Source organism: Protopterus annectens, chromosome 13.part0 (assembly GCF_019279795.1).
Source record: "Protopterus annectens isolate FY-2018-M chromosome 13.part0, PAN1.0, whole genome shotgun sequence".
NCBI classification, from domain to species: Eukaryota; Metazoa; Chordata; order Ceratodontiformes; family Protopteridae; genus Protopterus; species Protopterus annectens.
Window position 1 is genome coordinate 695,256,259 of NC_056747.1, and position 23,877 is coordinate 695,280,135.

General features: G+C 42.9%; 1 protein-coding gene across 2 annotated transcripts in view; it reads right to left on the minus strand.

The window, feature by feature from the left end:
• The window catches only part of TSR1 (TSR1 ribosome maturation factor), an 895,152-nt gene that overhangs the window by 34,051 nt on the left and 837,224 nt on the right, over positions 1 to 23,877 (minus strand). For both annotated transcript variants that reach the window (XM_044054379.1, XM_044054378.1), the window contains one exon: positions 9,858 to 9,932. In XM_044054379.1, coding sequence (XP_043910314.1) covers positions 9,858 to 9,932 — 75 coding nt within the window. The remainder of the gene's footprint in view (positions 1 to 9,857; positions 9,933 to 23,877) is intronic.

Here is a 23,877-nt window from a genome sequence, read left to right on the forward strand (position 1 = left end):
CAGGCAACAAAGATACTTGGGAGTAAACTGTTACAAAAAGGGCAAGAAATAAATAATGCATAATGCATCCAAGGTTATCCAAGTGCAACTAACTCTTTGCAAAACTGCAATCCAAATTGTAGCTTGCTACAGATCCCCCCACCATGCCCCAGGATTCCCACTCCTCTTTTCTTGATGTACTGGAAAATATTAGGGTTCAACCAAACACCCTAATAATGGGCGACTTCAACTACCCCACCATTAACTGGGAAAACTACTCATGTACCAACTCCTTAGGGCAACGCTTTCTGGAATTCATAAACTCCAATGCCCTAGATCAACTTATCCACACCCCCACCAGGGGGAACAATATCCTAGACCTAGTCATTAACAACATGAGTGACCGGTGTTCCACATCTGAACTCAACTCCTCGTTGGTCCGATCTGACCATAAGCTAATCACCCTTGATATCCACATCCCACCCCCACCCCCCATTAAGGAAACCACAGCAAAACATTTCTCCAAAGCCAGCTTCATGCTTCTTAAGACAAAAGTAGTGAACTTCATGACACCCATGCAGATGGACAATACAGTTACAACTGCTGAATCCTACACAAATGCACTCTATAAGCACTTACATGAGTGCATGGATCGTGCTATCCCAAACAGAGCCAAGACGCTATCCTCCAAAAAAAGGAAGCCAATCTGGTGGTCCCCTGCCATAAACTGTACAACAGAAGGAAGAAACCGTTGCAAAAGAGAGTAAAATCCCATAAGTGGAGGAGCTCCCTGGTCAGCCTCAGTAAGAATCTGAGATCCCTTATAAGATCCTCCATAGCTAGCTACAAAAATAAAATCGCCACTAATTCCAAGGACAACCACAAAGCATTCTATAGCTATGTCAAGAATCTCAATGGCAACACCCAGATCTGCTCTGAGTTACAGCACAAAGGCACAAAATTTACAGAACCAACTGATATTGCCAACATCCTGGCAGATAGGTTCAGTGCTAACTTTACCCCCCCCCTAAAGGGCCCATATCTATACAGGAAGAATGCAGAGTCCCTGTAATCACAACTACGCAGGTGAAAGCTGCACTCTAAAGCCAAAAACACAGCATCCATGGGACCGGACAACATCCCAGGCTGCGTTTTACACAAACTTCAGAATGAACTGGCTCCCCACTTAAACACCATGTTCAATAATAGCCTTGCATCAGGCTTTGCGCCCACTGAATGGCACACAGCAACAGTTATCCCACTCCACAAAGGGGGAGCCACCACTGATCCCGGGAACTATAGACCTATTAGCCTGACGAGCCTGGTCTGCAAAGCTATGGAACGTATCATCATGGAACTCATAAACAAAGACATTGGTAACCTCCAAACTCTGGAACCCACCCAGTTCGGGTTTGTGAAAGGCAGATCATGCTTCCTGAACCTGATCGACTTCTTTGAGGCAGTCACCAAAGCCGTAGATGAGGGTAAGGTGGTTCACACAGCCTATCTTGACCTCGCCAAGGCTTTCGTCACCATCCCCATTCTGGAATTATAGCTAAACTCAATAAACCAGGCATAAATCCCTACGTCACAAGATGGGTTGCCAACTGGCTCACTGACAGAACCCACACTGTAAAAGTTGCAGACTCCAAATCTGACCTCAAACCAGTGACAAGTGGAGTACCACAGGGTTCCGTCCTGGGACCGCTCCTGTTTGGTATCTACTTCTCTGAAGTACAGGCTAACACAGAAGGCCTCTGGCTAACGAAGTTCGCAGATGACTGTAAACTAGGAGCCATAGTCAAGTCCCCAAATGATGTGAACATCCTACAGAAGGGCCTCTCTGAGACAGATGCCTGGTGTCAGAGCCATGGCCTCAAGCTCAATGCCAAAAAGTGCAGTGTCATCCCCTTTGGTAAAAACTCTGTACCCATGAACTACCCATATAGGCAGCAATCTACTTAACACCGAATGCGTGATAAGAGACCCTGGGACCCAGGTGGACAGTAGTCTCTCCTTTTATAGTCACATCACCACAGTAGTCAGGAAGTCCTTCTACGTGGCACACCTCATCATAAAAGGGTTCTCATCCAGGAAAAAAGAGGTCATCGTTCCCCTCTACTCGACACTCAGACCCACAATAGAGTACAACGCCCCATTTGGAATATACCTCACAAGACATCTGCAGCAGCTGGAAAGGCCACAGAAGTTCCTCACAAAGAGGATTACTGGACTCAAACAAATGCCCTACACTGACCGCCTCAAAAAACTCCAGCTTTACTCAGTAACATATCACCAACTCAGAGGTGATCTCTGCCTAACATATAAAGCTATGTCAAACCCAGAGCTGTTGGACATGCTACACCTAAAGAAATCCCAATCCCTCCGAGCTACACGCTCTAGGGACCTAAACCTTGTCACCACAATAAACAGGACATGCTGGAAGGATAGATTCCTATCCCAGAGACTTCCCATACTCTGGAACAGGCTACCCATCTATGTCAAGCAAAGTTCTTCATTAGCACTCTTCAAGAAAAATCTTGATGAGTGGATGGGAAATAGGAAATACACCCCGGGGATCACTTCTGTGTCTCTGCTCGACAGTGGCACAGGCAAATAACTTTCTTGGGTGGCGTAAGCCAGGGAACCTTGTTGGCTAGGCTTACATAGGCCCTTGGGCCGATAGCCTAGTACCTACCTATGAATTAGTAACAATACTGGAAACTGCGGTATTGGTGCTGCGGTAGTGTTGTAGCCTCACAGTAAGACCCTGTCCGGTTCGATTCTCAGCTAGAGCGTTTTCTGCGTGGAGACATGCGTGAATGGGCGTACCTTCGTTGAAGGTTGTGCGTCAGGGCTGGCAACTCGGCACGTAAAAATCTACTGCCAATCATTAACGGACCGGAGCTCCGCTGTGGCGACCCCTAACCGGGAAAAGCCGGAAGACGCAGCAACTGTGGTGCAGTGGTAGCGTTGTTGCCTCACAGCAAGAAGTTCTCCCATTCGATTCTCGGCTGAGTGCAGGGAGTGCCTTCTGTGTGGAGTCTGCATGTCATCCCCGCGGTTGGGTAGAGTTCGAAAGACGTGTAAATGGGCGTGCCTTCGTTGAAGGTTGGATGTCGAGTTGGCACCTCGGCGTACGTGAAAATCTACTGTCAATCATTAGCGGACTGGAGTTCCGCTGTGGCGACCCATAACCGGGAAAAGCCAAAAAGACAAACAACAACTGAGCAAAGTCCTAATGCGACAGAACTGTTGGAACAAAAAAAGAACCAGGGAACTAAAGAACAAAGCTGCATCAACACTGAAGATGACAAAGGAATAACCTCTGAGAAGTTCATGTTGCTGAGTTGTCCTAGTACCTGCAGCATGCAGTGCATGATGTTGCCAACTATAGATCAACTTTTGAGTAAAACATCAATCTTTGACTTGTTCATTCAATGATACAGTCCCAGTTGCCTCACTCTGTAGGAATGTCCCAAAACTGGCTGTACTGGCTTTGCCTGATTGGGGGGGGGGGGTGGGTGGTGGTGGAGGTGGTGGTGGATACGACACTCACAGAAAGTGACAGAAGACTGAGTTTATGTTGGGTGAGAAAGTAACCTTCCCCATCCATATGTCTGATGTTAGTCAATCAAGTGACAATGAAGTGGAAAATTCTACCATCCAGAATGCAAGACAGGAAAGGGAAAGAAAGTAGGATGGGATTATGAAGATAATCAGTACTGTTCTCTGAGAGGGAGGAGACTTACATTCCTTGCTGATACTTTGCTGCCTGCTTTTGCCACCTCCCAAAGCCTTTCTTCTTTAAATCCCTCTAATGTTTAGACCAAACAGCTTTAGACTACCTAGTGCAGTAAGATATATCTGGAATACTCCAAAACCAAAGCTCAATCTAGGCAGTAAAACATTAATAACACCACAAAATTGCCAAAGTGAAGTCTTCAGGGAAAAGACACTCCACAAAAATAACAAATATAGTGATGAAAAGTCTTTGTTCGCAAAAAGGTTGAGCACATTCGACGGTATAAAGTAAAACTGACTTCATCAGAACCAGAACTGGAGTATGATTTCCCTGAAGACTTCGCTTTGGCAATTTCTTTTTTTATATACTTCTTGAATACACTAACTTACACCAGTGTCTTCCCCTTCTCTTCTAACGTTTTAAATGTTTCTTGTGAAGGGGGACAAAAATACTTAACCAATGGCACACCCAACAGCTACTCTTGGTAAGGCCTGAAATCTCTATCGGGCACACTTTCTTGTAACAGTTCTTGTTGCTGCACTAGTACTGGAGGACCTACAGACTTGTATCCATTTTATGACATGTTTAACCACCTTAAAGGCCACTTCTCAAACTCAGATTTGTCATTCACGGTATTATGAGGGACCTCTGATACCATCGTATATTCACTCTGCTTAAGGATGTATCTTAACATTTAATAATATAGGACTGACAATTACATCAGTAAAAGGCCAAGACTGAACCAGCACACTTTAGCCTTGACAACCAGGGTAAAAGCCATTTGTGGTATGCTGTTACTCAGGTAGCCATACCAGTTTTTTTTTTTTTTTGGGAAATGCAACCTCTTCTTCCAATGGCTAAAGTTAAAGCTTGATACAACTCCTATTATTGTGTCCCTAATCTGACCATGCCTCATGAATGCTTCTTTGCAGATGCAGCTGGGCAGAGCCAAGCATGTCTCTGAACCCCAGATGTTGCACACTGTAAACCTCTCTATTATCTTTTGGTAGATCAATGAGACAGACCCCCCCCCCCCCCCCAGGAGGGACAAGCCGGCTCTAGCCATTCGATTCCAATCTTCTCACATCTGGTCTAGTGGCTGCGCTGCTCATAAGTCTTTGGTCATAAGGTATAGTCCTCCTTGCCAAATTTGTCTTGGACTTTGGTCCTGTCATTAGGGAGAGTACTGACTGCTGGAGCCAATATGGATCCCTTATCAACCATACAGACCACAGCCACTAACAGGGTTCTTGTACAGATATTCACAGCTGCCTAAGACCCTGTGAAGTCTAGCTGTTTCTTTTGGGGTGGGGGGCAACTACTTGATGCACTGTTGTAGATCTTGTTTTTCAATTCCTAAGAGACTGAGATATTTCTTGGGAGACTGAGAAAATGGTAATAATCCAGAAGGCATAAGTCGCAAGAAACACACTATTTTAAAACACACCTTTTAAAACTTTATTCAATTAAGTGCTTTTGGCTACAAAATACCAGCCTTCTTTAGACATTCAAAAAACATGCGAGAAACTCTTTTATAGCCCAACCCAACCACTTGAGTCTTAAAGACATAGCATTATAAAACATATTAAAATACTTTTAAAATACATTTTTAAAAAACATTTATATATAAATGTTTTTTAAAAATGTTAAAAAAATTTCACTTTAATATATCGTTGTTTTATAATGCTATGTCTTTAGGACTCAAGTAGTTGGGTTGGGCTATAAAAGAGTTTGTTGCATGACTTTTGAAATTCACAATGGAAGCCAACAAAGAGAGGATACACTTCCTTGATATCACCATAGCTAAAGATAGGGAGATGCACACATTTACATCCTCCTTATATCAGAAGCCAACATACTCTAACTTCCTTTTGCACTATAATAGCGGGCACCCTGTACACCAAAAGAGATCTTTGGCGAAGGGGCAGTGGGTTAGGTTGGCTAGGATGATTAGTGACTACCAGACATTTTTGGATGAAGTGAACATATTGCAAGACATGTTAATAAAACGAGGGTACCCGAAACAGTTCATGGAACCTATACTGAATGAGGTGATAAAATAAGAGGTTGGAAGGGTACTTTTTCCCATTGTTAGGAAAAATAGCCCAGGTAGAAAGGAGAGGAACAGAAGATGGTCCTGTGTCTAGAAGTGAAAAGCCATTTGAGGCTGCATTGGTACCATCATTTAACCCCCTTTATGGGAGAATAAAAGACAATCAATCAGAACTGGGTACTGTTTTGATTGTGACCAGCACTATAAAAGTTGGGTGCCAAACCATTGATTGTGTACAAAAGGGACAAGTCAATTAAGAATTTACAAGAAACAAGTTCCTCAGGGGAGATGAAAGGTTGCATGAGGAAATGTGGCCGGTACACACAATGCCCTTATATTATAGGAAATGAAGTACACACAATTTCCTTATATTATGGTAAATGAAGTAATAAATATTTTGGGGGTATGGAAGGGTACTCCTTAAAGAAAGGCTAAATTGCACCAGTAAATGTGTGATATATGTGCCTATCTGCCAGCAGTGTCGACAATTTTACATAGGGAAAACAATTAATAGCCTTAATAAATGGATCTATCAACATAGGTATGACATCAAAAAGCAAAACATCAAAAATGCGCTGTGGAAACACATGGTTTTTCCTGAACACCCGTTTAAATTTAGTGCCCTAGAACAAGTGTGTAATGGGGGGGGGGGGGGGGGTGGATTTACTCCTTGAATACAGGGAGCTTATGTGGCAACTTACGTGTAATGCCACTTAACACCCCCCCCGGGCTTAATGAAATGGTTGTCTATTTCTAGCTATTTAAAATTAAAAGCGGATTTTCACATGCGAGGTCAATGCATGACAGTTTTACAGTACAAGTTTATGCACTATGTCTTGTTGCACATTATTTCCACTGCCCAATGCTTTTTAAACAATTGTAGGTCAGTTGTACATTTACTAATTTCTATTTTACGATATTAGAATTTTGTATGTTTTAAAGAAGACATTTTTGTATTGTTTGTGAAAAAATGGGTCTACGGGTGGTTGTTGCTTTAAAAAATATGGTGGGAAGTTGAATGATGTCACAGGGTGTGATGTGGTTTTATCTATTCAAACTGCTTTGAATGTTACCATGCTTACTCTGAAGTCGTCTTTTGGCTCTACAGCTGACGAAAGCGCTCAAAGTGATTTTGTGGACACCTGTGTGGCGTATTGCTCTATTACCTGATTCTATGATTTTTGAATGACTGAAGAAGTCTGGTATTTTCTAGCCGAAAGCACTTAATGGAATAAAGTTTTAAAAGGTGTGTTTAAAAATAGTGTGTTTCTTGCGAATTCTGCTTTCTGGATTATTACTATTTTTTCAGTTTTGGTTCTTGTTTATGTCTTGAGAGAATGACACCTCTTAAGAACCCTACTTAAAAGTTCTTTCTCAGAAGCCTCTCTCCCCATAAGACCGTCTCCTCAGCGTAGGTGTCAATGTGACAGTGGGGAAAATCTGCACAGAGTATGCCAAGTTTTCCTCTTCCAATACTGAGCAAGTGTTCCCTCCCAACTAAGAATCCAAGAAAACTGGGGAGTGGGGTCTCTCACCCTTGGGTAAGTCACTCCCAATGTCAATGGCTGAGGCAGCTGGGGACTAATTCTAAGCCAAGCTGCCACATACTCCCCAGCAAATCTTTTAATGATCAAATGCAGTGCACGTTGTGGTAGATGATGGTACAAGCATCCCCTGAAGTAGAAGGCAGCTCTTTTGGTAAGGGAGAAGACAGGCTATAATGCCTATTGGTTGGTGGGTCCTCCAGAGCCTCCTAAATTAAAGGATAGGATTATCCCAGAAGGAACCATTGTGGGAAAACCTAATTGCTTATAAATTATTTTGTCAAGCTTATGACCTACTGGCCTTCAAGAAGCCTTGTTGCCTTAACCCTCAAATTATATTCAAATTATATTTTCTACATTATATTATTTTTGAAGAATGTTAATGACTGACTGTTCTTGACACCAAGGGGAAGCTTACTCCATAATCTTAGGAGATACTGTGTGAAGTATCGACTATTTTGCTATATTATTGATATATATATTTTTATTTTTCTTCATCCCAGTGTTAGTTTCTCCAAGTAGTGCATTCTAGACAGATTTTATAACAAAACATTACAGATTAGGCAAGAGTTTAGTTTTAAGAAATCTACAAGAAAAAGAAAACAATGACAGTTCCTGAAACCCTTCTAAATAGTTTAAATTTCCAGCCATATGACTTTGATTTCTCTCAAGTCAACTTGGTCAAAGGCTCACAACACAGTGTATCATTTAACAATGGGTCGAAGTGAGGTATAAATTGATAACAATGACCTTACTGAAGTGACTATACAGGTCCTGTAGACTTACATGGTACACAGAACATTTTCCTAATGTTGATAAATACACATAGTTCAGTTGATAAAAGCCACCACTGTCCCTCTAGCTTTCATTATTTTGTAACCATAATTTATGCCCACATTGCAAGGTCTGAAAATGCTATATTTAATGACATTAAAAGGTGAGACCACCATTACCTATTTATTTAAAAAAGATATTTTGCCCCCCCCCCCAAGCTGGCCCCGAGAGCCTCTCCTTGTTCACTGGGTCTACAGAACTTTCTCAAACCCACGTATGGGGCTAGTGAACAGATTTTGGTACCTTGGGACAGCATCACATAAGCTGGCCAGGTGTTCTTTTTATTTTTTGTTACGTCTTACGTTCCTAACCCTCATACACACATACTGTCTTAGGATGACAGTGTAATTTCAGCGACTCAACCATTGCCCTGCCTTCCCTGTAGACAATGCTCTTCAGTGATTCCCTGACCTCCACTGGAGATCAGATATGAGCTGTGCCCATGGGCACACACCCGACAGGCATGCCCACCTTCCCTTTCCAGCACCTCAGATGCCAGAGGCTCTAATTGAACTCAGGCAGCCCAGGCTACATTCAAAGCTTTATCTCCCCACACCACAATGTTGACTATACAAACTCAATATTATGGCATCAGGTGTGGATTTTTTTTGGAGAACTTCAATGACATCTGTTTAAGTCATCCAGTTTGCAGCAATCTGACAAGTTTTGTAATCTACAGGCTATTTCAAACTTTTATGCCTAAGAACAGTCTAAAGTAATCATGGGTGCCTGGTACACAGCGTATAATCCAGTGGCCTTGCTAGCTTTGCTTGTGGGCCTAGATGACTATCTAAGATGAAATCAAACTGTCTGCCTCCAAAGGAGTTAGAAGAGGGAGGGATGCAGCAGAAGAGACTACTGGCTCAGGAGGGAGGCAAGGCAATGCCTTAGCTGATCTGGTATGAATTCAGGCTTCAGTGGAACCTACAACGGTCTCCCATTCTGTACCAACTGGCTCTATCACAAGCACATCTTTAGGTTTCACCATTTTCCCTAGAATCTCTTGCTTTCTGAGGACGATTACAAATTCTTGGCACTCTACAGAGGCATTTATAAAGGTGTATCAATGCTCAATGGAGGAGGAGGAGAACTTGTGGCTCTCTAACAAACAAAAACAGCAACATAAATGTTAACCTTTCTGCAGGCACAAGTACTAGTAAGTTACTCCCATAAGGAAATTGTGGATCTCAGAAAACAGCAATCCCTCAAGTCTGGACTAAAAAAACATGTTACAGCTGTACATAGTAGAGCCTTGGCAATCTACAGAAAGCAAGTTCCCAAGTGGGGTAATTAACACTCAGAATTCTCCTGGAACAATGACTGAAACTGATACTGAATGGTTCTTGGCACAAAAAAATTAATTTGAAAACGGCACAGGCTGTTGTCCATTTTAGTGACGTAATATTGGGTATTCTACAATAAGGGAAGACTTCAGCTCTAGACTCTGGAAAAGTCAATAAAGCTCTGAAATTCAGACCAGAAGACAATTATCTATATATGGTTAACTCACTCAAAGAATCATACTGCAACAGTGACCTCCATGGTGAACATTACCTATTACAAAAGCAGTCAGAATGCAATAGAGTAGCAACTACAGCATAACGCATCTATAGCATGTCTCAGCATAACTACTAAGGCAAGAATGTAGCAAAAAGGAAACCAGTGGATCAAAATACACATTCCTTTAATTCAAGCTACTTACCCAATGGCTCTCTAATGTGTCCTCTACGTCCCCACTTTGTACGAAGTTCCACTGGTTTGAACCACAAGACATCATCTGACAAACAAAACAGAAGTATCATTTGCAATAAGTGGCATAATCTCTTAAGCAATTACTCGGGATTAAAGTCACGAAGTAGTAAAGCTCTTCTATTTTGTACTGTCACACTTCACATATTTATATTTAAAGCATTCCAAAAATTCTCCAACTAGTTAACAACCATCTTACCATTAATGGAAAGACTGGATTTCTGACAAGACATTCTGGTAAATATTCATGTTCCATCTTATGTAAGAACAGCTTGGCATGAACATGAAAATTATACACTTCACACAACACGAGATCTGGATAAGCAAGTCTATCTTCATCAACAACAGGGCTAAGGCTGGCAGGCGTTAGACCGCTCATCACATGGAAGCTTCCCGGGCTAATTGCCTCCCCCCTTTGATCATAATACTCTGCAAACTTTCTCTCCATATCTGTTACGCTGTGTTAAGATTGAGCAGCAGAAACAAAAATAACCAATAAGAGACCTCTAGACCATGCCAATGACACAGGGGGAGAAGGGAAGGTATGAAGTGGATGGACCTCAGCATCCAGACTTAATACACCTTTACTTATAAGATGTGCCACATAGAAGGATTTCCTTACTGCGGTGGATATGTGATGGTCAAAATTCAGATTGCTATCAACCAGAGTTTTCAACTTCTATTTTTATTTCCAAAATACAAATTTACAATTAGCTGCTCTGTCTTGCTTCATCTACCGGAGTCTTGTTTTTTCTCTTCTGTTCTAAACAATAGAGCATTAGATACTTATTTCCCAATTTTTTTATGTTTAAGCATGCTCTACATTTTGTATACAGTTTTAAATGGTCTGTGACATAAAGGTTGTGTTATAGCTTTACTAATTCCCTTTCCTACTTGCGTTTTGCCTTTTTTTTTTTTTTTTTTTTTTATACTTATTAATGATATGCAAAACATTTCTCAAACTATTTGGGGAGAAAAAGCAACTTTAAGAATATAGTTGTTGGAAATAAACTCTTAGGTAATAAAAGGTACAGTAATATTAAGACAGCTGCTTTTATGTTTATAAATGGGGTTTAATGATGATAATTTTTGTGTTTACCTATTACACATGCCACTGTATAAAATGATGACTATGTTTTATGCATATTTAATGTTGAGTTAGTTTTCATCTTGGTGATTAATAAAGATGAATTTACACGATTAACAAAACAGGGAACAACTGCTGTGTGCTAAAGGAAAAATATGGGGAGTATCTGGATAATACACATAGGAAGGTTCATAAGTAGGTACTAGGCTGAAGTTTAGGAAGGTTCATAAGTAGGTACTAGGCTACTGGCTGGCTTTTGCCACCCAAGAAAATTATTTTCCTGTGCCCCTGTTGAGCAGAGCCACAGAAATGATTCCCGGGGTGAATTTCCTATTTCCCATGCAATCAAGATTTTTCTTGAAGAGTGCTAATGAGGAGCTCTGTCCGACATAGATAGGTAGTCTGTTCCAGAGTATGGGAAGTCTCTGGGATAGGAATCTATCCCTCCAGCATGTTCTGTTTATTGTGGTGACAAGGTTTATGTCCCTACAGTGTGTAGCTCGGACGGATTGGGATTTCTTTAAGTGGAGCATGTCCAGCAGCTCTGGGTTTGACATAGCTTTGTATGTTAGGCAGAGATCGCCTCTGAGAAGGCAATATGCGATGGAGTAACGCTGGAGTTTTTTGAGTTGGTCTACACAAGGCATCTGTTTGAGGCCAGTACTCCTCTTTGTGAGGTATTTCTGTGGTCTCTCCAGTTTTTGTAGATGTCTTGTGAGGTACATACCAAAAGGGGCGCTGTACTCTATAATGGGTCTAATGAGTGATGAGTAGAGAGGAACAATGACCTCTTTTTTTCTGGATGAGAAACCTTATGTTATGAGGTGTGCCACGTAGAAGGATTTCCTGACCACTGTGGCGATGTGATTATAAAAGGAGAGAGTGCTGTCCACCTGTGTTTCCAAGGTCTCTTATCACACCTTCGGTGTTAAGTAGACTACCACCTATCTGGTAGTTCATGGGTACAGAGTTTTTACCAAAGGGGATGACAATGCACTTTTTGGCATTGAGCTTCAGGCCATGGCTTCGACACCTGGCATCTGTCTCAGTGAGGCCCTTTTGTTGATGTTAAACAGTTAATTGATAATTCCACAGTACAGTGACTTAGGCAACAGAAGATGGAAACAGTTATTGTCAAACCTAGGAAGTTTGTGACAAAACTAACCAGAGATCCTACAGAAGTGTTCAGATATTTTGGAAATTTTATGAAAATTTGTATAAAGCATCTGTGTGAAGTCTGCATGTCCTCCCCACTGTCGAGTGACGTTTAAAAGATATGCAGGTAGGTGCGTGTGTGAATGGGCATGCCTTCTTTGAAGGTTGGGTTTCGGGCTGGCACCTCGGCACCATAAAATTCCAATGCCAATCATTAGCATACCGGAGTTCCGCTGTGGCGATCCCTAACCGGGAAAAGCCAAAAGACATTAGTTTTTAGAGGACTAGGGAAACAAGAGGTATGAAAGGATTATTTATGGAAGACTTAATTATGCCAAGGTCAGAGGAAGATGATGCTCACAAAAAGATAAGATAGGCATAGATGAGATAACAAATAATGATGTACAAATCAATAAACAGGGAAGTCTTCTCTTCAGGAACAGATGGTACTCCTGTGGAAGTCAGAATTTTATGAAGGAAGAAAGTGATACATATTTGGAAGGCTTTGTATAATATTTTATAGGTGGGACAATACCAATATCTTGAAAGAAAGCTATGATATCTGTATTATCAAAGAGGGAAAAAAACCCTCAGCCCCTGCTTCATATAGACAGACGTTGATTTTAAACCATGGTTATAAAATGTTTATGGTAATAGTAACTATAACAACAGTAAAAGTGTTGCCAAAAGTGATAGTTATGGATCAATGTGGTTTTGTGGCAGGGAGGCAAACACTGGACAACATTAATAAATAATAACATAGAGGGAAGCAGAGTATAAGAAAACACCAGTAGTGCTTGTGGATCTTGAGGCAGAAAATGTATTCAAGAGAGTCAGCTGCAACTTTATGAGTAGGGCAATGGTAGCATTTGTTCTCCCTGACAGAATAAGTGGGTTAATTAGGAGGAACTATGAAGGATCACTGGCAAGAATTACAGTGGAAGGTTCCTGTCTGGCAAGCTTTGTTTAAACAGAGGAACCCATGCAGAGGTGTCTTCCTTTCCCCCCTTTTGTTTTGCTTCATACTTACAGCTTTTGGCAAAGAACAGTTGACCACCTGAAATACTCCCTTTTGCCAGACTGGTTTGAATGCTTTTACAGCCTGGAGGAGTGCAAAATTTTTATTCTAACTCGTTTCTTGTATTGAAGTGGCTCAATTTGTTCTGGATCTCAAACTTCCCCGAGTGAGCTCTCAAAGTCATGTCTGAAGCATCTATGGTCAAAATCTGCTTCCGTGGGTCCTGCCTGCAGGAAAACCCAATGTTTGGACCTACTTGGCTGATCTAGCATTCCAATACTTTTTTTTTACGCTGGGCAGACTGGAGCTGTTCACCTCAATAGACTGGCTGTGCTGATTCCAGGCATTGTAGCTTTCTCATGTGTAGTCTTGTTAGTGGTACCATTAAAATTGTAGATGCTAAGAAATCCAGAAACATTAACAATTATTGCTTTAATAAAGTTCTACTGTGAGATGTCCTCAAAATACTCTAATGGTTCTACTTTATCTTGTGGGAAAAAGCCATCTGGCTTGCTGGAATCCATGAGCATTCAACAGAAAGGATACTCTTTTGGAGAAGCTCTTTTGTAAACTACACTGCTTCTTCTACCTGCTGTGACAAGTCCTGAATTGGGCAGGGATAGATATAGATACAATGGTTTATGCAATTAACTGGATCCAGGCACTTTGTAAAAGAGGTAACAAACCAAGGGACAGGGCAGCAAACTGATAATTGGAACCCCACTGCCATGTCCCTGAGAAAGCACTTGGTCCTTGTAGACTGGAATATGCAGGTAGGCATCTTTAAGACCTAGGACTACAATGAAAGCTCAAAGGAAAAGGAGGGGTAGAAAAACCTGTCGTATTAGGCAAGGGAGGGGAATCATGCTGAATATCAGGCCTTCTGCAGTGGATGGCCCAATATTTAAGAATACTGTTAGCAGTGACCTATATGAAGACAGTCATCCAGGACAGATTTCAGCTGTGTGGAAGTAGCTGACTTAAAATAGGAAAAGTAAGCTTCTTTTAGATGTAACAGAGTTCCCATAGTGGGGTAATTTTCTCTCTCAGAGGTCTCAAATGTTAAGTCTCCCTCGAGTTATGGCTTTACTGGCAAAACAAAGAATGAGAAAAAGGATTCACATTGGCGGACAATCTGAGATGGCTGCGTGCACCCTGAGTGAAGCTTATGACAACCCAGTTTTGTAAAGCTCTGACAGGTAAGTGAAGAACAAGGACACATGTGCTACATTTGAGCAATGTGGAACCCTACTGAACAACTGTTTCTTTTCTGGCAGTAAGGAACATAGAAGAGGTTCAATGGCAGACTAGCCAATATGGCTGAAGTACGTACCCTGACTGAAGTATAAGATAACTCTGGTTTTGTTTGATAGGTATGACAGTGTCAAAGATATTGGTATTGTATCATTTGAGTACTGGTCTCTCGATGCAAAGTGAGAACCATCTCCACTGAGCTTGGAACAACTTACCGACATTTGGTTCCCTAGTCTCCCTCAGAATGGACAGTACATCCTCTGAAAACAAGACATGTAGCACAGGTGCATACTACTGTTGAGGAGTTTGCATGGCTGTAAGGATGGCTGAAAGTAGTTTCTTGCATCTGACTTTAACTGGCGACAGTTCAGTCACTGGTGCCAGTTAGCAAACTGGAGAGTGCCATTATACTTTAGGAGGTTGTCAGATGCACTTGTTTGAGAACTTGTCCTTTACATGTTTTACTAGGACTGCATGACCTCAATGCAAGAGCACTGTTAGATTCAGATGGCTTCAGCCAGCTCAGCTAGTCTGCCACAGGGACTTCTCTGTTCTTTGTTTTGCCAGTAAAGATGCAAGTCAAGGGGGACTTGCTTTAGAGATTCTCTCACCAAGAGGCCTCTGCTGCATCTTAGACACACTTACCTTACCTGATAGGAATGACAGCTATATCTTCCAACCTGTAAGCCATACAGTCTTCAGATGCATAAGTGCCCCCCTGTTTAAAGTCAACAGATCCACATGCTATGGCAATAGGACCACTACTGTCATATTAAGCTCACCAGGAGGAAGAACAAATGTTTTCTGGGCCAAAAGGGTGCCATGAACAGCATTTTTAGCTTGTCCTCTTTTTACCTTCTTTAAGAACTGGGGAATTAGGAATACTGGAAGAAATGCATAAAAAACACACCTGCCCAAGTTAGAGAAGCCAGGTCCCCAATTAGCATCCTGGTGCAAAGTTTCATGAGCTGTTACCTTATGGAGAAGCAAAACTGTCTCCGTCTGGCACACCCCACCTGTGTGCCACATCCAGAAAATATGACCTGTTTAACAGAAATGTCTCCTGAGATGGGACTGCTGACTCCTGGGCCAGTTGTCTGCCAGGCTGTGTGAGGTCTCCTACTGCCAAAAAGATCTGTATGCCCTGATTATTTAGAGCATCTATCATTGTTTCCTTTACACTCGCGTATTTTCCATTTAATTTCCTGTCTCATACCCCCCCCCCCTTTTAGACACACTGTTTCCCCACATATGAACCCCAGGGCTAGGTCCAAAGTACTTGTGAAGAGTGTCTGGTTTTATCTTGAGGGACATCCCCAGACTGAATTGTACCTAATGAATCTGACAGGGGAACTTATTGATACAGGGTAGTAGTGGGATATGGCACAGCAAGCACTGTGCATGCTGTTGCCATCTGTTTTGCACCACAGTAGTTTTGCATGTATGGTCTGGCCACAGTACCATCAGAATGGCAGAATCCATGCATCACAACATCCACAGGAACACCTTTGCAGTAATGACTCCAATGGACAATGTACTACTGTCTGAAAATATCCTGCAAGAAAAAGGACTGTCGGGAAGAAGCAAGATCCTTAATTGTTCTGGTTCCAGCAGTGATCCCAGAAACAGGGCTCTTCTGGTGGGTACTATGAAGGATTTTGCCAAGTTTAGAGACAGACCGCAGATTGGAAAAAGTGAATGTAAAATGCAGAGCTTTGTACATGTTCTCTAGGGAGGCTGCTTGAATAAGGCAGTCAACCAGGTATGGGTAGATGTGAATATTTTTTGTTCTGCAGTATGTATTCACAGAAGCCAGGTACTACTATAAACCAAAGGGAAAGGGGGTAAACGGGTAATGGGAACAGCCTGTTTTGAAGCCGAAGGTATGTCTGTCCACCCTAGCTATTGGCATGTGAAAGCAGTCTTCTTTTAGGTCCAGAATGACAACATAAGCTTGTGAGTACAGAAATAGTAGAAGGCCTTGCAGTCTTGATATCTTAAATTCTGGAACATTTTGGAAAATTTTCAGCCTTAACAGATCAAAGATGGTCCTCTATGTTCCTTATTTTCTTGTAAAGCGGAACAGTCTGCAGTAGAAGCCTGTTTCTTCTTCTGGTACTCTGCCTATGCCGCCATGACAACCATTTTTGTAGCAAGGGGAAAATCAAGTTGACTCTGTCCCTTGGGACTGGATGGATACTAGAGAATTTTGATTTGCTTAGAAAATGCAGCTATTATTGGTGTCACAGAATTTGAAGTGCTCAACTCTCTAAAGGAAGTCGCTCCACTGCTTCATGAAGAGGTCTAATTGACTCCCTATCATCTGCTGTCGAAGAAGTGTGTTGGCAAGAGGGATGATCTTGGAGGACTCAGGGCTGTTCCTTATCAGATTCTTGGGTCAAATTGTCCCAAGGTTTTCCATTATGATATGCTTACTACTTCCTATCGTTGTGACCTTTTTATTTATTTATTTTTTTTAACTCTCTGGATGCTCCCCTCTGTTTTGCTTTGGTTAGGCTGACCAGCTCTTTGTGGGATAATTTTAACTATACACTGGAATGGCTGGAATGGAGGAGTTAAAAAAACATTTTAACAGATTGCTTAGTCATTCTTTCTCCTCCAGTCTCTCTCAAACCTTCTCTTCTGGGGGTCAAGACAGATTCTCCTTATTTGGAAGGCATTTAGGAATTCTGCTTTTACATAAATCTGCCAGGGACTGAGCCCTTGGCCACTGGGAAGAATATTCCTGGTAGAAGACACTGCAGATCCCTTGCTAGTGTCCACAGACAGCAAAGCTGGATTTGTCAAAGGGTATAACTGTGGAAGCCACTTACAGTACAAAAAACAAGCTTCCTACGAGAAGGGGATTGGGAGGAACAGGTAATGGCTTGGGTTAAGGCAGGCCCAGCAGCTTTCATTACCTTATCTGGGCCTTGGAAAAATCCTTGGCCTCCCATATGAAATTCTTCCTAATTCTGTGAAGCGTTTCCCAAAAGAAATATCCTTTGGGGAAGATGTCACGTCGAGTGAGGGCAAGGTGTCCTCAGGGTCATTAAAACAGAGAGAGAGAGACAGAAACAGAGAGAACAATGATAACAGTATGGTACTAGATTTTATACAACTGCTTTCAACCATACTTGGTATACACAGGTCAATTTATCCATCGTTAATGAAGAGTTATCGGAAGTTGGTGGAGAAGCGGAGGTAAGGATTTCCTTTTTATTTTTAGAAAAGGGACACAACACTGATTGTTCAATGGGTAGCTGCCTGTTCTTCAATGGCTGGCCACCTGGTTCCCACAGATTCCACAAAGTTTTGGGCCAACTTGAAAAACCTCTGTGAGGAAGCCTGGTCTGAGGAAGGAAAAGACAGCCTTGCCCAAGCTATGGGAAGGTAGCACACCTCTGTTTTTACTTAAACTGAACTACTTCAAGTTTGGATGTGGGAACCACCTTTAAGGTCTTTGATTGCGGGTGTTTTCCCAAAATCTCAATTTAAGCAACACTGACATCCTCATCTACAACTAACAAGGGGGATGTTGTCCTCACCATCACTAATTATGTGTGGAGCAATGAAATCTGAGGCTCTCAGAGAGGCGTCAATACCAAATGGCCACAGAGTGGCTTTGACTCACAGGGATATGCTATATTCCAGACAACATCCAGAAGAGGGAGGTCATGCCAGAGGCCAACGTAAAATCAAGTGCCAGCTTTGTATGCTGCAAAGGGTCTTCACCAAATAAGACATCTTTGATCCTAGGGATGCCTTTGCAATTCAACAGACAAATGTTGGCATCCTAATGTCTCTTCTCTTCAAGACATTTCTCAAGAGTACTACATTTTCAGCAGAACATCAAGGGTGGGTCTATCCAGTACCATGGCATTTTGAAAGCAGACATGTAACGATTTCATAGGTGTGTACTAGGCTAATGGCTCTGGAGCCTTTACAAGCCTAGCCCATAGGATTACCCTGGCATCGTCCACCCGACCTTAGTTCCCACTGCCTCTGTCGAGTAGAGTCACTGGAGTGATCCCGGGGTGAATTTTCTATTTCTCAACCACTCATCACGATTTCTCTTGAAGAGAGCCAGTAAGGCGCGCTGCTTAACATGTATGGAAAGTCTATTCCATAGCATGGGCAGCCTCTGGGTTATGAATCTGTCCCTTCTGCTTGTTCTGTTGATTGGGGTAAGGAGGTTTAGGTCTCTGGATTGTGCAGTGGGGAGGGATTGGAATTTCCTTAGATGTAGCATTTCTAACAGATCTGGGTTAGACATGGCTTTGTACGTCAAGCAGAGATCGCCTCTAAGTAGGCGATATGAGACAGAGAATAGTAGGAGTTTTTTTGAGTCTGTCCATATAGGACAAGTGTTTAAGGCCTAGGATTCCTCTTTGTTAGGTACTTTTGCGGCCTCTCCAGTTGCTGCAGGTGTCTAGTGAGGTACATGCCAAATGGGGCACTGTACTCGATGATTGGCCTAATGAAGAAAGAGTAGAGGGAGACAATGACCTCTTTCTTCCTGGATGCAAAACCCTTAGTAATGAGATGTGTCACACAGGACTTTCTGACCACAGTGTCAATGTGGTGTTCAAAAGAGAGGTTGCGGTCAACCTGTGTTCCCAGATCTCTTATAACGCCTTCTGTGTTCAGTGGACTACCATCGATGTGGTAATTCATGGGAACCGGGTTTTTCCCAAAGGGGATGACACATTTTTTGACATTGAGCTTAAGGCCATGGTTCTGACACCAGTCGTTGGTCTCAGTGAGGCCTTTCTGTAGGATGTCAACATCACTTGGGGAGTTAATTATGGCACCCAACTTGCAATAGTCTGCAAACCTTGTCAGCCAGAGTCCCTTTTTGTTGGCCTGGACTTCAGAGAAGTAGATACCAAACAGGGGAGGACCCAGGACCGAACCTTGTGGGATTCCACTCGTGACTGGTCGTCAGTCTAACTTGGAGTTATAGCTACTTTCATACTGTGGGTTCTATTTGTGTGCCAGTTTGCAACCCACCTAGTGTTATAGGGGTTGATGCCTAGCTTAGTCAGTTTTTCTATGATTCCGCAGTGGGAAATGGTATCAAAGGCCTTGACCAGATCAAGGCAGGCTGTTATGAACTACCTTGACTTCACCCACAGCTCTGGTGACTGACTCAAAGAAGTCGACCAGGTTGAGCAGGCATGATCTACCCTTCACAAAACCAAACTGTGTGGGATCCAGAGTTTGAAGATTCCCTATTATCCTTGTTTATTAGGTCCATAATGATGCGTTCCATAGCTTTGCATTTCAGACTAGTCAGGCTAATAGGGCGATGGTTCTCAGTGTCTGTACTTGCTCCTCCTTTGTTTAGCGGGATGACTGTAGTAGTGTGCCATTCGGTAGGGGCAAAGCCTGAGGTGAGGCTGTGATTGAACAGGGTACATAGGTGAGGTGCCAGTTCACTCTTTAGTTCATGTAGAACACAGCCAGGGATATTGTGAGGTCCCATAGAAGCTGTATTCTTGGCCTTGGACAGTGCCGTTTTAACCTGTGCAGCAGTAATACTGGGTGCCTGCCAATCTACTGGTATTGTGATCAGTCCTTTGGTGGGGGAGAGAGGGGTAAAGTTGGCACTGAATTTGTCGGTCAGTATATTGGTAATATCTGTTGGCTCGGTATAGGAGCTGCCATTGTGCAATAGCTCCTAGCAAATCTGGGTATGTCGTGGAGATTCTTTACATAACTATAGAAGGCCTTGTGGTTGTCTTTACTATCAGCTGCAATTCCATTTTCATAGCTAGCTTTATAGGTTTTATAGGTTGATACTAGACTATTGGCCCTAGGGCCTTTACAAGCCTAGCCATAACAATTCCCTATTTCTTCCCACAGTATTTACTTCTCTGGACCCCTATCTAGCAGGGCGACTGACGTGATCCCCTGGGTGAATTTCCTATCTCTCATCCAATCATCGAGGTTACTTTTGAAGAGGGCCAAAAAGGCACTCTGCTTGACATCTATGGGCAGTCTATTCCAGAGTCTTGGGAGTCTCTGGGTCAGGGACCTATCCCTCCAGCATGCTTTGTTCATTACAATGACATGGTTTAGATCCCTGGAGTGTGCGTCTCTGAGGGGATTGGGATTTCTTTAAGTGTAGCATATCCAACAGCTCTAGGTTTGACATTGCCTTGTATGTTAAGCAGAGATTGCCTCTAAGTAGACAATATGCGACAGAGTACAGGTGGAGTTTTTTTTAGATGGTCAGCAAAGGGCATTCTGCTTTAGGCCTGTGATTCTTTTAGTGAGGTATTTCTGCGGCCTTTCCAGTTGTTGCAGATGTCTTGAGGGGTACATACCAAACAGGGCATTGTATTCTATAATGGGTCTAATGAGGGATGAGTACAATGGAACAATGACCTCCTTTTTTCTGGATGAAAAGTCCGTAGTGATGAGGTGTGCCACATAGGATTTCCTGACTGTTGTGGCGATGTGGTTATCGAAGGTGAGACCACTGTCCACCTGTGTCCCTAAGTCTCTTATCACACTTTCGGTGTTTAGTGTACTGCCACCTATGTGGTAATTCTGGGTACATGTTTTTTCCCCAAAGGGGATAACTATACATTTCTTGGCATTGAGCTTGAGCCCATGGCTCTGGCACCAAGCATCTGTTTCTGTAAGGCCCTTCTGCAGAATATCCACATCATTTGGGGATTCAATAATGGCTCCCAGTTTGCAGTCATCTGCAAACTTTGTTAGCCAGAGTCCCTTAGTGTTGACCTGTACTTCACAGAAGTAGATGCCAAACAAGAGCGGTCCCAGGACTGAACCCTGAGGTTCTCTACTTGTCACGAGCTGGATTTGGAGTCGACTACTTTTACAGTGTGTGGGTTCTGTCAGTAAGCCAGTTGGCAAACCATCGAGTGACATAGGGATTAATGCCCAGCATAGTAAGTTTATCTATGATTCCAGAGTGGGGGATGGTGTCGAAGGCCTTGGTGAGGTCCAGACAGGCTGTGTGGACCACCTTACCCTTGTCCATGGCTTTGGAGACTGATTCGAAGAAGTCAATCAGGTTCAGGAAACAAGATCATAGGTTCATAGGTTGGTACTAGGCTATCTGCCCTAGGGCCTATACAAGCCTAGCCATAACAATTCCCTGGCTATTTCTTCCCACACTATTTACTTCCCTGAACCCCTGTCTAGCAGGGCGACTGACGTGATCCCCGGGGTGAATGTCCTTTCTTCCATCCAATCATCAAGGTTCCTTTTGAAGAGGGCCAAAGAGGCGCTCTGCTTGACATGTATGGGCAGTCTATTCCAGAGTCTGGGGAGTCTCTGGGTCAGGAACCTATCCCTCCAGCATGTTTTGTTTATTGTGATGACAAGGTTTAGATCCCTGGAGCGTGTGGCTCTGAGGGATTGGGATTTCTTTAAGTGTAGCATGTCCAACAGCTCTGGGTTTGACATGGCCTTGTATGTTAAGCAGAGATCGCGTCAGAGTAGACGATATGCGACAGAGCATAGCTGGAGTTTTTTTAAGGCTGTCAGCATAGGGTATCAGCTTCAGGCATGTGATTCTTTTAGTGAGGTATTGCTGCAGCCTTTCCAGTTGTTGCAAATGTCTTGAGAGGTACATACCAAATGGGTAGCTGTATTCTGTAATGGGTCTAATGAGGGATGAGTACAGTGGGGACAACGAGTTCCTTTTTTCTGGATGAAAAGCCCTTAGTGATGAGGTGTGCCACATAGAAGGTTTTCCTGACTGTTGTGGCGATGTGGTTATTGAAGGTGAGACCACTGTCCACCTGTGTCCCTAAGTCTCTTATCACACTTTCGGTGTTTAGTGTACTGCCACCTATGTGGTAATTCATGGGTACATGTTTTTCCCAAAGGGGATAACTATACATTTCTTTGCATTGAGCTTGAGCCCATTGCTCTGGCACCAAGCATCTGTTTCTGTAAGGCCCTTTTATAGAGTATCCACATAATTTAGGGATTCAATAATGGCTCCCAGTTTGCAGTCATCTGCAAACTTTGTTAGCCAGAGTCCCTTAGTATTGGCCTGTACTTCAGGGAAGTAGATGCCAAACAAGAGCGGTCCCAGGACTGAACCCTGAGGTACTCCACTTGTCTGGAGCTGGATTTGAAGTCAGCTACTTTTACAGTGTGGGCTCTGTCAGTAAGCCAGTTGGCAACCCAGCGAGTGACATAGGGATTAATGCCCAGCTTAGTAAGTTTCTCTATGATTCCAGAGTGGGGGATGGTATTAAAGGCCTTGCGAGGTCCAGATAGGTTGTGTAGACGGTCTTAAGGACAAATAAGGGCAAATACGGACACAAAAATAATATAAATATAACATCGGCCCTTCACTAATCCAAACTGCAAGGGGTCCAGTGTTTGAAGGTTGCTAATATTTTTGTTTATAAGTTCCATGATAATACGTTCCCATGGCCTTGCAGATCAGGCTCGTCAGACTGATTGGGCGGTAGTTCCCGGGATCCAAGGTGGATCTCCCCTTGTGAGGATTTGATGAGGGATCTCAACTTTTTGTTGAGGCTGATAAGGGAGTTTTTCAAGTTTTGGGACTTCAACTTATTCCATATTGGTTTTATCCTTCTGTTGTAGAGTTTGATTATGGCAGGGGACCACCAGATTGGCTTCCTTTTTTTTTTTGGAGGAGAGCATCTTGGTTCTATTGGGTATGGCAAGATCCATGCATTTGTATACGTGTTCGTACAGGGCATTAGTGTATGATTCGGCAGTCATGCAGCTGTTTGCCAATTGCATGGGTGCCGTGAAGTTAGCCATCTCTGGGGCTGGGAGGGATGTGGCTTTCCAAGGTGATTAGTTTGTGGTCGGATCTAACCAGGGAGGAGTTGACTACTGGTATAGAGAAATGGACGGCCATGTTAGTAATGACTAGGTCAAGGATGTTGCTACTTCTAGTGGGGGTAAGAACGAGCTGGTCCAAGGCACTGGAATTAATGAATTCCAGGAAACGTTGGGCAAGTGAATTGATACACGAGTAGTTTTCCCTGTTAATGGAGGAGTAGTTGAAGTCACCCAGTATGAGAGTGTTAGGTTGAATCTTGATATTCTCCAGGGTGCTTAGAACATAGAGTGTGAGTCTTGGGACATGGCTGGGGACCTATAGCAGGCTACGACCTGAATAGCTGTCTTACCCAATGTTAGCTGCACCTGAAGTACCTCTGATGTGTTATGTTAGGCTACCAGTCCGGAGGTGGGTGCATCCTTTATGAATATGGAAACATCACCACCTTTGGTGCTTCGGTCCAAGTTCTGGGGCTGAAAGGTGTGGAATAAGTTATAGCCTGGTAATGTAGGGGTGCTTTCTACTGCCTTGAACCAGGTCTCTCTGTTATAGCACAAATGTCGATGTTCGCCAGTTTACGGAGTGGTTTGAGTGAGTGCATTTTGAGATTTAGACTTCTAGTGTTGAGCAGCATGACCCTCAGACTGCAT